Below are 14,846 nucleotides of genomic sequence, written 5' to 3' on the forward strand. Positions count from 1 at the left end.
AAACAGTGGAGGGGTGAAGAGAAGTATACGATCAACAGCTCTGACTGTTGTCAGCACAGATATGGAAGCTGACCCCATTTATACATTTGACACTGACAAAAGCAACTGAAATGAGCACGCTGTTAGATGTCAGGGCTTAAGGAGCCACATTTCCACCATCTTCCGTTTTCTGATTTCACGCCCAAGTAATTTAGCTCGAAGGTTGCGCTATTTATTCTGGATTTCATTACCCTAGTCTCCACATATCTATCCTCTTGTATGCCCTCATCATCTTACATTGTATATGTTGTGTTGCCCTATTATGTATTTTCTTTTCTTCCCTTTTCTTCCCATGTACTTAATGATCTGTTGAGCTGCTCGCAGAAAAATACTTTTCACTATACCTCGGTACGCGTGACAATAAACAAATCCAATCCAATCCAAAACGCCAATCAAATCACCCCTCAATTTTCTAATCTAAAAGGAATACAAACCTGACGCATTCTGTGAAACCGGTCTTCATCATTTAACCCTTTATGCCCCGGTCACATGCCGCTGAAAACCTTGTTGTGCCCGGAAAACCAATATATCCTTTCCAGAGACGCAATTCCCAAAATCCAAGATGGAATTTAATTTGGGACCTGATAAGCAACCTCTCTGAAATCAAGGCCTGAGCTCCATGAGCCTTTTTGATTCCTTTTCACACCAGTGTACTACCTTTGTACAACTTGACGCCTTGACCCAGCATTGCTCCCAATCACTCACCATTTAGAATATTACTTATGAACTAAATACTGGATCCAAAGAGATTACATCACGTTTGTCCACATTGAATCTGCCACAGGTTTGTCCACTCAATCTATGCCACTTTGTACCTTTCTGCTTCTATTTACATATTTTAACTGCTCCTCCCAATTTACTATCATTTGCAAACCTGGATATACAGCTCCCTACTCCTTCATGTCAGTGGTTTATGTGGTGAAAATAAGAAGCCCTGACACAGGTTGCTGAGAAACATATGGCAAGTCATATTTTGCCAGAGTGCACACCCTTAACTCGACTCTCGACCTCCTCCCCATCCACCTCGTACCAACCCATATCACAAGGCTGCCTGCAATTCCTTGTGGTTTCATTGAGATTCATAATGTATTATGTGCAACTTTATCAAATGCCATCTCGAAGTCAATGCAGACAAAATCAATACATGGTCTCTTATGCACCGTCTTGGCGACTTCCTCAGAAACACTCGACTAGATTAGTCAACATGACCAACACCTTGGAAATTCATGCTCCAATCATATAGTTAAGAGGAGAACTTAATAAGGACAGTCCAACTAAATTATTTGGAGGCACAGCTATGGGAGGAGGATGTTATAGGCTGCAGACTGACTAAATCGGAGAAGGGATAAGGCACGACAATCACTGAGGATGCCATTCGTGATTCGAGTTGGGGCCACCTTGGCGCTGTGGCAGAGATTCAAACAAGTGATAAGAAAGATGGGAAGGGTTGGAGCTAATATGTGCAAGAACACTGGGAGGGGTGGGCGGAGGGGAGGGATTTGGAATGAGTTTTGCAAGGACAGAGTTGTCAAGGATGAGATTTTTGAGGGGGTGAGCCAGAAATGTTGTTCTGGAAGGGTGGTGGACAGCGAGGAGAAAAAATAATTTAAAAATGTGAGGAAGGGAAAGCAGTGGCCAGGAGTTTAGTGAGAATGGAGTCGAAGGAGCGGTGAACTGATGAGATATGAATGCCAGGATTTTCCAATCAGTGCAATTCAACGCCAAAGCAGCAAGTCCATTCGCATATGAAGTCATAGAACATAACAGCGCAGTACAGGCCCTTCGGTCCACGATGTTGAGCCGACCTGTGAAACCACTCTAAAGCCCATCTACACGATTCCATTATCGTCCATATGTCTATCCAATGACCATTTGGATGCCCTTAGTGTTGGCGACTCCACTACTGTTGCAGGCAGGGCATTCCACGTCCTTGCTACTCTCTGAGTAAAGAACCTACCTCTGACATCTGTCTTATATCTATCTCTCCTCAATTTAAAGCTATGTCCCCTCGTGCTAGACATCACCATCCGAGGAAAAAGGCTCTCACTGTCCACCCTATCCAATCCTCTGATCATCTTGTATGCCTCAATTAAGTCACCTCTTAACCTTCTTCTCTCTAACGAAAATAGCCTAAAGTCCCTCAGCCTTCCCTCATAAGATCTTCCCTGCATACCAGGCAACATTCTGGTAAATCTCCTCTGCACCCTTTCCAATGCTTCCACATCCTTCCTATAATGCGGCGACCAGAATTGCACGCAATACTCCAAATGCGGCCGCACCAGAGTTTTGTACAGCTGCAACATGACCTCATGGCTTCGAAACTCAATCCCTCTACCAATAAAAGCTAACACACCATACGCCTTAACAACCCTCTCAACCTGGGTGGCAACTTTCAGGGATCCATGTACATGGACACCGAGATCTCTCTGCTCATCCACACTGCCAAGAATCTGACCATTAGCCCAGTACTCTGTCTTCCTGTTATTCCTTCCAAAATGAATCACCTCACACTTTTCTGCATTAAACTCCATTTGCCAACTCTCAGCCCAGCGCTGCAGCTTATCTATGTCCCTCTGTAACTTCCGCACTGACCACAACTCCACCGACTTTAGTGTCATCTGCAAATTTACTCACACATCCTTCTACGCCCTCCTCCAGGTCATTTATAAAAATGACAAACAGCAGTGGCCCCAAAACAGATCCTTATGGTACACCACTAGTATCTGGACTCCAGTCTGAACATTTCCGTACCAGCTAGCCAATTTCTGATCCAAACTGCTAAATCACCCTGAATCCCATGCCTCCGTATTTTCTGCAGTAGCCTACCGTGGGGAACCTTATCAAACGCTTTACTGAAATCCATATACACCACATCAACTGCTTCACCCTCATCCACCTGTTTGGTCACCTTCTCAAAGAACTCAATAAGGTTTGTGAGGCATGACCTACCCTTCACAAAACCGTGTTGACTATCTCTAATCAAATTATTCCTTTCCAGGTGATTATACATCCTAACTCTTGTAAACCTTTCCAATATTTTGCCCACAACAGAAGTAAGGTTCACTGGTCTATAGTTACCGGGGTTGTCTCTACTCCCCTTCTTGAACAAGGGGACAACATTTGCTATCCTCCAGTCTTCTGGCACTATTCCTGTAGACAAAGATGACTTAAAGATCAAAGACAAAGGCTCAGCAATCTCCTCCCTAGCTTCCCAGAGAATCCTAGGATAAATCCCATCCAGCCCAGGGGACTTATCTATTTTCACACTTTCCGGAATTGCTAACACCTCCTCCTTATGAACCTCAAGCCCTTCTAGTCTAGTAGCCTGAATCTCAGTATTCTCCTCGACAACATTGCCTTTTTCCTGTGTGAATACGGACGAAAAATATTCATTTAGCACCTCTCCTATCTCCTCGGACTCCAAGCACAACTTCCCACTACTGTCCTTGACTGGCCCTACTCTTACCCTAGTCATTCTTTTATTCCTGACATATCTATAGAAAGCTTTAGGGTTAACCTTGATCCTACCTGCCAAAGACTTCTCATGTCCCCACCTGGCTGTTCTTAGCTCTCTCTTTACGTCCTTCCTAGCTAACTTGTAACTCTTGAGCGCCCTAACTGAACCTTCATGTCTCATCTTTACATAAGCCTCCTTCTTCCTCTTGACAAGTGTTTTGACTGCTTTAGTAAACCACGGTCCCTTGCTCGACCACTTCCTCCCTGCATCATACCAGGAGATTTACCAGGATTTTGCCTGGTATGGAGGGAAAATCTTATGAGGAAAAGCTGATGGACTTGAGGTTGTTTTCGTTGGAGAGAAGAAGGTTAAGAGGAGACTTAATAGAGGCATACAAAATGATCAGGGGGTTGGATAGGGTGGACAGTGAGAGCCTTCTCCCGCGGATGGATATGGCTGGCACGAGGGGACATAACTTTAAACTGAGGGGTAAGCTGAGAGGTACCTCTGACCTCTATCTATAGGACAGAGGTCAGAGGTAGGTTCTTTACGCAAAGAGTAGTGAGGCCGTGGAATGCCCTACCTGCTACAGTAGTGAACTCGCCAACATTGAGGGCATTTAAAAGTTTATTGGATAAACATATGGATGATAATGGCATAGTGTAGGTTAGATGGCTTTTGTTTCGGTGCAACATCGTGGGCCGAAGGGCCTGTACTGCGCTGTATTGTTCTATGTTCTATGTTCTATCACGTGGCACGGGTAACAACCCAGAGATAATAACTCTGTTTGTCCTAGATCTAAGTTTCCACCCTACCTCCCTGAATTCCTGCCTTACATCCCTATTCCTTTTCCTACCTATGTCGTTGATACCTATGTGGACCACGACTTGGGGCTGCTCCCCCTCCCCCTTAAGGATCTCGAAAACACGATCCGACACATCACGCACCCTGGCACCTGGGAGGCAACACACCAACCACGAGTCTCTCTCGTTCCCACAGAATCTCCTACCTATCCCCCTAAGTATGGAGTCTCCAATGACTAATGCTCTACTCCTCTCCCCCTTCCCTTTAATGGGGAGCTGCACTTTAATACTGAATGAGACTTGAGCAGAGTTCAATAAATAGAAGGATTCTGACATAAATACATAAATACAAAGAAATCTTTGTATTTCTTTGTATAAATACAGATCCAAACTATTAATTATCAAGGGAGAAGTTGACAGAAGTTTCAAGATATTTTAAAATTAGAAGTATTAGTCTGGGCTCTGCTGCAGCACCATCAACGCGAGTTAGAAAGTTCTGGATTCAAGCCCAACCCGAGGGACTTCAGCACATAATCTTTTGACTGATAGTAAAGAGCTAATGGCACTATTCAAAGTAGAACACGGGAAGTCACTCCGTTTCCTGGCCAATGCTTTATCTCTCAATTGACACCATCAAAAACAGATTAACTGGTCATTTAGTCAAGTGCTGTCTGCGGGATCATGCTCTGGATAAATTGAAAATTATATTTTCCAACACTGATTGTACTTCAACAGTACTTCGGTACCCCCTGATGACGTGAAAGGTGCTGTATAAACCTGTGCTACATAAAGCCAAGTCTGAGGAAATATTAGCAACTTCCTCTTGTATTAGAATCTATACTTACAGCATCATAAATCAGCTCCACTGCTTGAGACTGCACACATAAAAGCTGATCTGCATTGCTTCCTTCTGGGTTAATCTCAAAACGGACACTGAGCAAAGAGGACTCTGTGCCTCCAACAGAAGCCATGAGAGACGGAACCGTATTCTGTTGTTTCAAACCTGTAACGTACCAGTGCTCCAGTCTGGCCTCCACTCTGTACAAACATAAAAGGGGACACAAGTTGATTTCTCTTCTAGGCTTACAACAACTGGTGTATGTACAACAAAGGCAAGGTACAAGTTTGCTTGAATCAATGCAGAACTGAATAACAATAATTACACAATGGCCTATCTTTATGGGGAGGCAAAGAAGGGTCTTGGGTAGGCCAACAATGGGCAAAGTGTGCTTGGTGAGTTTCTTTCAAACTTAATAGCAGATGCACTATCCAGTTCTCACCCAGTAGGCAGATAAATTGACAGCCTGACCATCATCAAAGAGCCAGTGGCTCAGGTCCCCTAGGAACAGTCACTGGTACCCGCAAATAATAACAAACAAGCTGGACAACTCAAAAATAACAGACATCCAATATGGTTGGTAAATTTTGTCCAATTGCAACTCAAAGCCCACCCCAAGAGAAAACTGTGATGTGGCGATGCCGACATTGGACTGGGGTGAGCACAGTAAAAGTCTTATAACACCAGGTTAAAGTCCAACAGGTTTGTTTCAAATCACTAGCTTTCGGAGCACTGCTCCTTCCTCAGGTGAATGAAGAGGTGGGTTCCAGAAACATATATATATATATATATATATATATATATACATAGACAGAGTCAAAGATGCTATACAATACTTTAATGCAAATCTTTGCAGGTAATTAAGTCTACAGGTCCAGACAGAGCAACTGGAGAGAGGGATAAAGAGAAAACTGGCATTGATGTAGCTCTCAGACATGTATCCCATTTACAGATGCGCACGCTGCTGGAGGCAACCCTTTAGAAGAAGCAAAACTTTGACAGCAACCTCAAAGCTCCAATAAGGGTTTTCCATGGGAAAGATCAACTTCATCTGGCCAAGTTGCCATTCTAAAATTGAAATTCTTCACCCACTTGTACGGACTCTCTCCTAGTATCAGAAATGTCCCAGCTAAACTGGCAAGGAAAAAAACCTAAACGGGCTTGATGGAACACATGCAAGGCTCAGGGATGCGCAGGCGCTGAAGCACATTCCAGATCTGCCTTGTACTAACAACTAAACAGCAGAAAGAAACCTGATAATATTTCATCAACTTGTCTAGTGAACAGCTCAGCATAAGTGTCAAAATGGGTGATGATGCTTTTTATGGTGGCACGGTGGTTAGCACTGCTGCCTCTCAGCGCCAGGGACCCGGGTTCAATTCCAACCTTGGGTGACTGTCTGTGTGGAGTTTAGTGCTCCAGTTTCCTCCCACAGTCCAAAGATGTGCAGGTTAGGTGGATTGGCCATGCTGCCCCTTCGTGTCTAAAGGTTAGATGAGGTTACAAGGATCGGGTAGGTGAGTGGACCCAGGTAGGGTGCTCTTTCGGAGGGTCGGTGCAGACTCAATGGGCCGAACGGCCTCCTTCTGCACTGTAGAGATCCTATGAAATTCTAAAAATCTTCTGCTCGTAACACACAATGTGGCATCATTTGCCTACATCAAAACACAGGCGTTTACCTCACCACCTGAAAGTTTCATGTTGCAGATACTTCAATAATCAGAAATATTCTTGTACCATGCAATGCTCGATCACTTTCACCTAGTAAAGAAAAATAAAGCTCTTACTTAAGACCTTGAGCTCCAGGACGCTGAAAAACACTTGTACTCAGATCAATCATCTGCACGTTCAGTATCTCTGCAACATTAGGTTCCTCCCGGATCGTGATGGAGGTAGTGACCAACTTGAAGCTGATCACATTTGCAACATACTGCAAGAAATCAATCACAACAGGAAATAAAGAGTCTCCAAATTAAATCTAACCCATTTGCACTCTTATCAGACAGCATATCCACGCTATGACAGTCAGTGCACTATCGTTGGGACATTGCAGGATCACTTTTTGACAAGATACCATTGAAAATGACGATAAAACCTTTTGTTCTATTGCCGCAAACTGCAGCTTTGATGTCTTAGAATTGAAACTTTGGGATTTCACTGGAGGAGCTCCACCTCTCTAAGAAAACAGCCAAAGAGGTAGGAGATAACAAGAAAAGGCACCCAAAAATACAAAAAAACAGATACCGGGAACTCTAATCAGCAGGATGTGGAGAGCTGCCAGGATCTGTATTGGGACCTCAACTATTCACCATATTCACTAACGAGTTAGAAGATGATATAGAAAAATACAGAGAAAAACTGCAAAGGCACAAAGACAGGTGGCATTGTAAACAGTGCTGATGAAAACATAACGTTGCACCAAACCACAGGAGGGATATATTGGTCTTGGAGGCAATGCAGAGCAGATTTACAGGAACATAGAACATAGAACAATACAGCGCAGTACAGACCCTTCGGCCCTCTATGTTGCACCGAAACAAAAGCCATCTAACCTACACTATGCCATTATCATCCATATGTTTATCCAATAAACTTTTAAATGCCCTCAATGTTGGCGAGTTCACTACTGTTGCAGGTAGGGCATTCCACGGCCTCGCTACTCTTTGCGTAAAGAACCTACCTCTGACCTCTGTCCTATATCTATTACCCCTCAGTTTAAAGCTATGTCCCCTCGTGCTAGCCATTTCCATCCGCGGGAGAAGGCTCCCACTGTCCACCCTATCTAACCCCCTGATCATTTTGTATGCCTCTATTAAGTCTCCTCTTAACCTTCTTCTCTCCAACGAAAACAACCTCAAGTCCATCAGCCTTTCCTCATAAGATTTTCCCTCCATACCAGGCAACATCCTGGTAAATCTCCTCTGCACCCGCTCCAAAGCTTCCACATCCGTCCTATAATGCGGTGACCAGAACTGTACGCAATACTCCAAATGCGGCCGTACCAGAGTTTTGTACAGCTGCAACATGACCTCATGACTCCGGAACTCAATCCCTCTACCAATAAAGGCCAACACTCCATTGGCCTTCTTCACAACCCTATCAACCTGTGTGGCAACTTTCAGGGATCTATGTACATGGACACCTAGATCCCTCTGCTCATCCACACTTCCAAGAACTTTACCATTGGCCAAATATTCCGCATTCCTGTTATTCCTTCCAAAGTGAATCACCTCACACTTCTCTACATTAAACTCCATTTGCCACCTCTCAGCCCAGCTCTGCAGCTTATCTATGTCCCTCTGTAACCTGCTACATCCTTCCGCACTGCCGACAACACCACCGACTTTAGTGTCGTCAGCAAATTTACTCACCCACCCTTCTGCGCCCTCCTCTAGGTCATTGATAAAAATGACAAACAGCAACGGCCCCAGAACAGATTCTTGTGGTACGCCACTTGTAACTGAACTCCATTCTGAACATTTCCCATCAACCACCACCCTCTGTCTTTCAGCTAGCCAATTTCTGATCCACATCTCTATATCACCCTCAATCCCCAGCCTCTGTATTTTCTGCAATAGCCTACCTTGGGGAACCTTATCAAACGCTTTACTGAAATCCATATACACCACATCAACTGCTCGACCCTCGTCTACCTGTTCAGTCACCTTCTCAAAGAACTCGATAAGGTTTGAGATGCATGACCTACCCTTCACAAAGCCATGCTGACTATCCCTGATCATATTATTCCTATCTAGATGATTATAAATCTTGTCTCTTATAATCCCCTCCAAGACTTTACCCACTACAGACGTGAGGCTCACCTATAGTTGCCGGGGTTGTCTCTACTCCCCTTTTTGAACAAAGGGACCACATTTGCTTTCCTCCAGTCCTCTGGCACTATTCCTGTAGCCAATGATGACATAAAAATCAAAGCCAAAGGGCCAGCAATCTCTTCCCTGGCTTCCCAGATAATCCTAGGATAAATCCCATCAGGCCCCGGGGACTTATCTATTTTCAGCCCGTCCAGAATTGCCAACACCTCTTCCCTACGTACCTCAATGCCATCTATTCTAATAGCCTGGGTCTCAGCATTCTCCTCCACAACGTTATCTTTTTCCTGAGTGAATACTGACGAAAAATATTCATTTAGTATCTCGCCTATCTCTTCAGACTCCACACAAACTTCCCATCCCTGTCCTTGACTGGCCATACTCTTGCCCTAGTCATTCTTTTATTCCTGACATACCTATAGAAAGCTTTTGGGTTTTCCTTGATCCTACCTGCCAAATACATCTCATGTCCGCTCCTTGCTCGTCTTCGCTCTCTCTTTAGATCCTTCCTCGCTACCTTGTAACTATCCATCACCCCAACTGAAACTTCACACCTCATCTTCACATAGGCCTCCTTCTTCCTCTTAACAAGAGATTCCACTTCTTTGGTAAACCACGGTTCCCTCGCTCGACGCCTTCCTCCCTGCCTGACCGGTACGTACTTATCAAGAACACGCAGTAGCTGTTCCTTGAACAAGCTCCACTTAATTTGTGGATTCTAAGGGTTCTATTAAGAGGAGAGATTGAACAAATTGGGATTGCATTCCCTAGAGTTTAGAAGCCTAATGGATGATTTTGGCAAAGAGTAAAGAGTGGGCAGAGCCAGGGAGGGGGCACCCAACTGAGCAGCCAGAGGAGGGGGACGCAGGGCTGGGGTATTACAGCATGGGGCTCAGGGAAAGGCAGAACAGGGGGGGGGGGCAACAGCTCCCAGCTGAGCAATCAAAGCAGGAGGGCACAGGGCTGAGTGGTCAGAGAAGAGCAGGGGGTTGTGCGGATGAGTTGGTCAGCAAGATGGTAGGGGCTGCATGGCACGGCCAAGTCACTCTTGGTGATGGACATTGAAGATCACTCTTCTCGAGAACATTTAGTGTTCTCGCGACCCTCAGTGCTTCTTCCAAGTGGCAGTCAACACGGAGGAGCAATGATTCATCAACTAATGGAGGTCAGTAGGTCATGAACAGCAATGTCCATGTTTGGCCTGATGACGAGATTTCATGGAGTCCAGAGTTAATGTTGAGGGTGCCCAGGGTAACTCTACACCACTGTGGCTCCACATCTGGTGCATTTGCCCGGCCATTGGGACAGGATCTACCCAGGACGGCAATGGAGGGGTCTAGGACATGGTCGTAAAGTGTGATGGAGTGAGTATGGCTATGTCAGGCTGTTAATTAACTTAGTCTGTGGGAAATCTCTCTAAAGTTTGGCACATGTCCCCAAATGTTATTGAGGAGAATATTGCAGAGTTGACCATGTCATTTTCTTTTGATTTTCTGCAGCAAATTGACACAACTGAGTGGCTTACCAGGACTTTACACCAGGCAGTTAAAAGTCAACCAACCAGGGATCTCTAAAAGCGCTGCATAAAAACAAGTCCTATTACATTTAATATCGCACTCAGGTCCCTGGATGGCCTCACAGTGCCAGTGACCCAGGTTCAATTCCGGCCTTGGGTGACTATCCGTGTGGCGGTTGCACGTTCTCCTCGTGTCTGCGTGGATTTCCTCCTAGTCTAAAGATGTGCAAGTTAGGTGGATTGGCCATGATAAATTACCCCTTAGTGTCAAAAGACGTGCAGGTTAGGTGGGGTTACGGAAATAGGGCGGGAAGCGGGCCTAGGTAGGGACCTCTTTCAGACTCAATGGGCTGAATGGCTCATTCTGCACGATAGGAATTATAATTCTATGGTTCATCATGGTGGAATATTACCCAACATAAGATAATGAGAGAAAATTCACTAAGTACTAATTAACTGAAAAATGAATTTGAATGTTGTTACAACCCACTGGGATCAAGACTGTTAAATATTACTTCAATGATCAATTAACTCGAGGTCACAGTTTGACAATCCGATCGCAGGGTCACACTCACAAAGATCACAGACCAGAGAATCCCTTCAAGTATCATTTTTACCCTGGGAGTGCATGATCATGCAATCTGCCCTTCGTGATTCAGAAATTACCGACACAATTTCTAGTCAATGATTAAGAATAAAAATAGGCACCTCTTTGGGCAAGGTCAAGTTGTGGGAACTCCCACTGTATCCAATAGCAGTGTACAACTTGGTCTTCTCTTCAGCTGTCATCAGGTCATTGATACCTGGAGTGTGCAAACGATACAGAGATCTGAGCAAATTATAAGCCATACAAGCAATGTTAAAGACATCTTAAGTACCAAAACAAAAACTCTATTTATGGAGAAATATCGACAAGTGTGCACGATCAATGTGTTATTGATTGCCCAGCAGGTCCACAGATCCCCAAGCATTGAGAAAGCAGCTATCATGTCATGTAACAGTAGCTTTCATTTGTGTTGCACATTTAACACAGTAAAACATCCCAGTGCTTCACAGGACATAGTGAACAAAAATTGATTATGAGCCATGGAAGAAGAATTAGGATATTGACCAAAGGCTGAGTCAAAGAGGTAGGTTTCCAGAGAGCGAGAGAGTGAGAAAGAGAGAGAGAAACTCACCTCCAAAGAAAGTGTGTCAACCATGTTACAATGCCCTGGGCTAGTGCGCGGTCAATTCCAGACCCACCTGTCCCAGAGTCACAGCACAGGTAAATTAACCCAATCATTCTTATAAAAATACCCAAAGCCTTTGGCCCTTGGCTGCCCAATAATTACAGTCACCAGGTTTGTAAATTTAAAATAATTAGTTTATTTATAACAAGGACTATCATGACATATATGGCAAATACAACTGGTTAACAACAAGCTCATGCCTACTTATCCATTCCAACTCTATCCACACACACAAAACAGACACAGAGGGATGGAAAGGGGTAACAAAAATAATACGGATGAAGGTCTAAAGGTAACTGTCTTTGCTTCAGATGGTGGTCTTTAGCACACTTTCTTCTTAAACTTTACTGATTCAAGTCTCTGGTTTACAGCCGGCAATGGTCTTCTTTGTAGATTGATTCATTCAGGATCCCTGTAGTTTAGAAAATGCAGTACTCACAGGCAGCAGGCTATCTGGAGAGACACCTTATTTCACATCAACCCTTGCTTCCGGCTCGTGGGTTGACTTCAGTCCTCTGCAGTCCCATGAGAACAGCACCCAGACTTGCTAGAGAGAAAATCAGGCCTCTGCAGTCCCATGACAATCAGGCCTCTGCAGTCCCATGACAATAGGACCCAGACTTGCTGGAGAGATAATCAGGCCTCACAGTGGCCTTCTGGAGAGAATTAGCTGGATCTTTTTTGGAAGGGAGTTCATTGGATCTCTTCATCGGGCTGCCGGAATCAAAACTGAAACCAAACTCAACGCTTGGAGCCCTGAAAAACATTCCAGCATGATCATATCCAATCAACACCTGTTACCGGGCAGAGCACAGCCCTGGGGGCCCATTCATTGGCCACCAGCCAAATCTATCAAACCGAGTTCTGAGTGATGCCGGCCAGTCTGCAATCACCGGTTTAAACCAACACAGCTTTCTGGGTTCTTCTGTTTGAATTACAGGGACTTCTTGCCTTAAAGTGACATGTCCAATAATCATCCATGGATCCAAAATGCAACAGGAAAATTAAAGGGTCAGAAAGCAAATAAACAGGGAACAAACAGGAAGGGACTTCCGGTGGCGACTCTGCTGTGAACAGTCGCACATTTCGCAGCTCCTGCTCTTGGTGTTTTTTTAAACGGCGTTTAAGCTGGATTTTCGCATAAATTTTTTCTAACATAAGTGGATAAAAGTGAGGAGGAGCAGAAGGCTCCTATGGAACTACGCTCAAAATGTAATCGCAAAAGAAGGAATCAAAAGTTGGTTGGAAGTGAGGATCTGAGCTTGGTGGCTTCAATGACAGAGAACTGAGGTCCGACCCCGCCGGCCCAATGGTCGATGGATCAGTTGGTTACGTACCTGGATGAGAAGTTCGCCCGGCACCGGAAGGTGTGAGAGAGGACCTGACCAAGGTGGTAGCCTCGATTAAGGAGGCTGTCGACTGGATGGAGGTACACCCAGGGACAGTCGATCCCAAAGCTGCAGGAGCAGGCGACGGAGCAAGAGGAGCAGTCCACCCAGATGGCACTGCAAATTGGTATTTTACAAGATCGGCAAAAGCGGCTGCTGGAAAAGGTGGAGGACCTGGAGAACCGTTACCACAGGCAGAACGTTCGGATCGTAGGTCTCTCGGAGGGAAAGGAAGGATCGGATGCCGGTGCGTATGGTGTGAGCATGTTCGGGAAAATGATGGGGGCAGAGGCTATTTGACAGGCCGTTGGAGGTGGACCAGGCTCACAGGGTACTTATGCGCAAGCCCCAGGGTCGTGAGCCCCCGAGGGCATCGGTGGTGAGGCTGCATCGATTCCTGGACAAAGAACGCATCAGGAGATCGGCGAGGGAGATGAAACGGTTCGTATTGGAAGATGATGAGATCCGGGTTTATCAAGAGTTGGGAGCAGAACTTGCTAAGAGGAAAGCAAGTTTTAATAAAGTTAAAGTGGCCCTGAATGCGACGGGAATAAAATTTGGCCTGCTCTACCTGGCCCGTCTTTGGGTAAGCTACGAGGAACGGGAACTATATTTTGGGTCGCCGGAAGAAGTGGCGGGCTTCATGAAAGGCAGCAACCTGGAGGACCCATAAGGACTTAATAAAAAGAGAAAACTGGTCGGTAGCGATTTACATGAAAAAGTTGTGTGCTGCACTGTAACTGGAGCTGTGATGACCGGGAAGAGAAGGGGGGGGGGGGGGGGGGGTTCATTTTGAGTTACCTAACTTTGACCTTTCAGTGTATGTACTAAGGTACAGTTTCTTCCTTTCTGTTTGCGTTTGTAAAAAAAAAAGGGAAAAAAGGGAAAATAATAATGAGGGGAAAAAAAGAATGGAGGGGGGCGAAGAGGAGTTTTCAAATTAAGATGATGTAGGAGGGAAAGACGTCTGTTCGAGTTTTTACATATATAATTGTTTCTGTCTCTCCATTTACCCAGTTTGTTTACACTGCTATTGTTTGGGGCTTTGTTTGAAGGTGATGGGATTGATGAGATGTTTTAAAGGGGGAGGGGTGGGCCATTGAGTTTGGGCCTCAAGTGGAGGCTTTTTGCACTCAAAGAACAAACAAAAAAGAAGTACAGCACAGGAACAGGCCCTTCGGCCCTCCAAGCCCGTGCCGACCATACTGCCCGACTAAACTACAATCTTCTACACTTCCTGGGTCCGTATCCCTCTATTCCCATCCTATTCATGTATTTGTCAAGATGCCCCTTAAATGTCCCTATCGTCCCTGCCTCCACTACCTCCTCTGGCAGCGAGTTCCAGGCACCCACTACCCTGTGTAAAAATACCTGCCTCGTACATCTCCTCTAAATCGTGCCCCTCGCACCTTAAACCTATGCCCCCTAGGAATTGACCCCTCTATCCTGGGAAAAAGCCTCAGGCTATCCACTCTGTCTATGCCCCTCATAATTTTGTAGACCTCTATCAGGTCGCCCCTCAACCTCCGTCGTTCCAGTGAGAACAAACCGGGTTTATTCAAGCGATCCTCATAGCTAATGCCCTCCATACCAGGCAACATTCTGGTAAATCTCTTCTGCACCCTCTCTAAAGCCTCCACATCCTTCGGGTAGTGTGGCAACCAGAATTGAACACTATACTCCAAGTGTGGCCAAACTAAGATTCTATACAGCTGCAACATGACTTGCCAATTCTTATACTCA

General features: G+C 45.2%; 1 protein-coding gene across 1 annotated transcript in view; it reads right to left on the reverse strand.

Moving 5' to 3' along the window:
• vps13c (vacuolar protein sorting 13 homolog C) overlaps window positions 1-14,846 on the reverse strand; it is a 473,104-nt gene that overhangs the window by 349,926 nt on the left and 108,332 nt on the right. The window contains 3 exon segments of the mRNA XM_072493103.1: window positions 5,145-5,337; window positions 6,925-7,067; window positions 11,192-11,286. Of these exon segments, the coding sequence (XP_072349204.1) occupies window positions 5,145-5,337; window positions 6,925-7,067; window positions 11,192-11,286 (431 nt within the window).

The sequence above is a fragment of the Scyliorhinus torazame genome, chromosome 30, assembly GCF_047496885.1.
Source record: "Scyliorhinus torazame isolate Kashiwa2021f chromosome 30, sScyTor2.1, whole genome shotgun sequence".
NCBI lineage: Eukaryota > Metazoa > Chordata > Chondrichthyes > Carcharhiniformes > Scyliorhinidae > Scyliorhinus > Scyliorhinus torazame.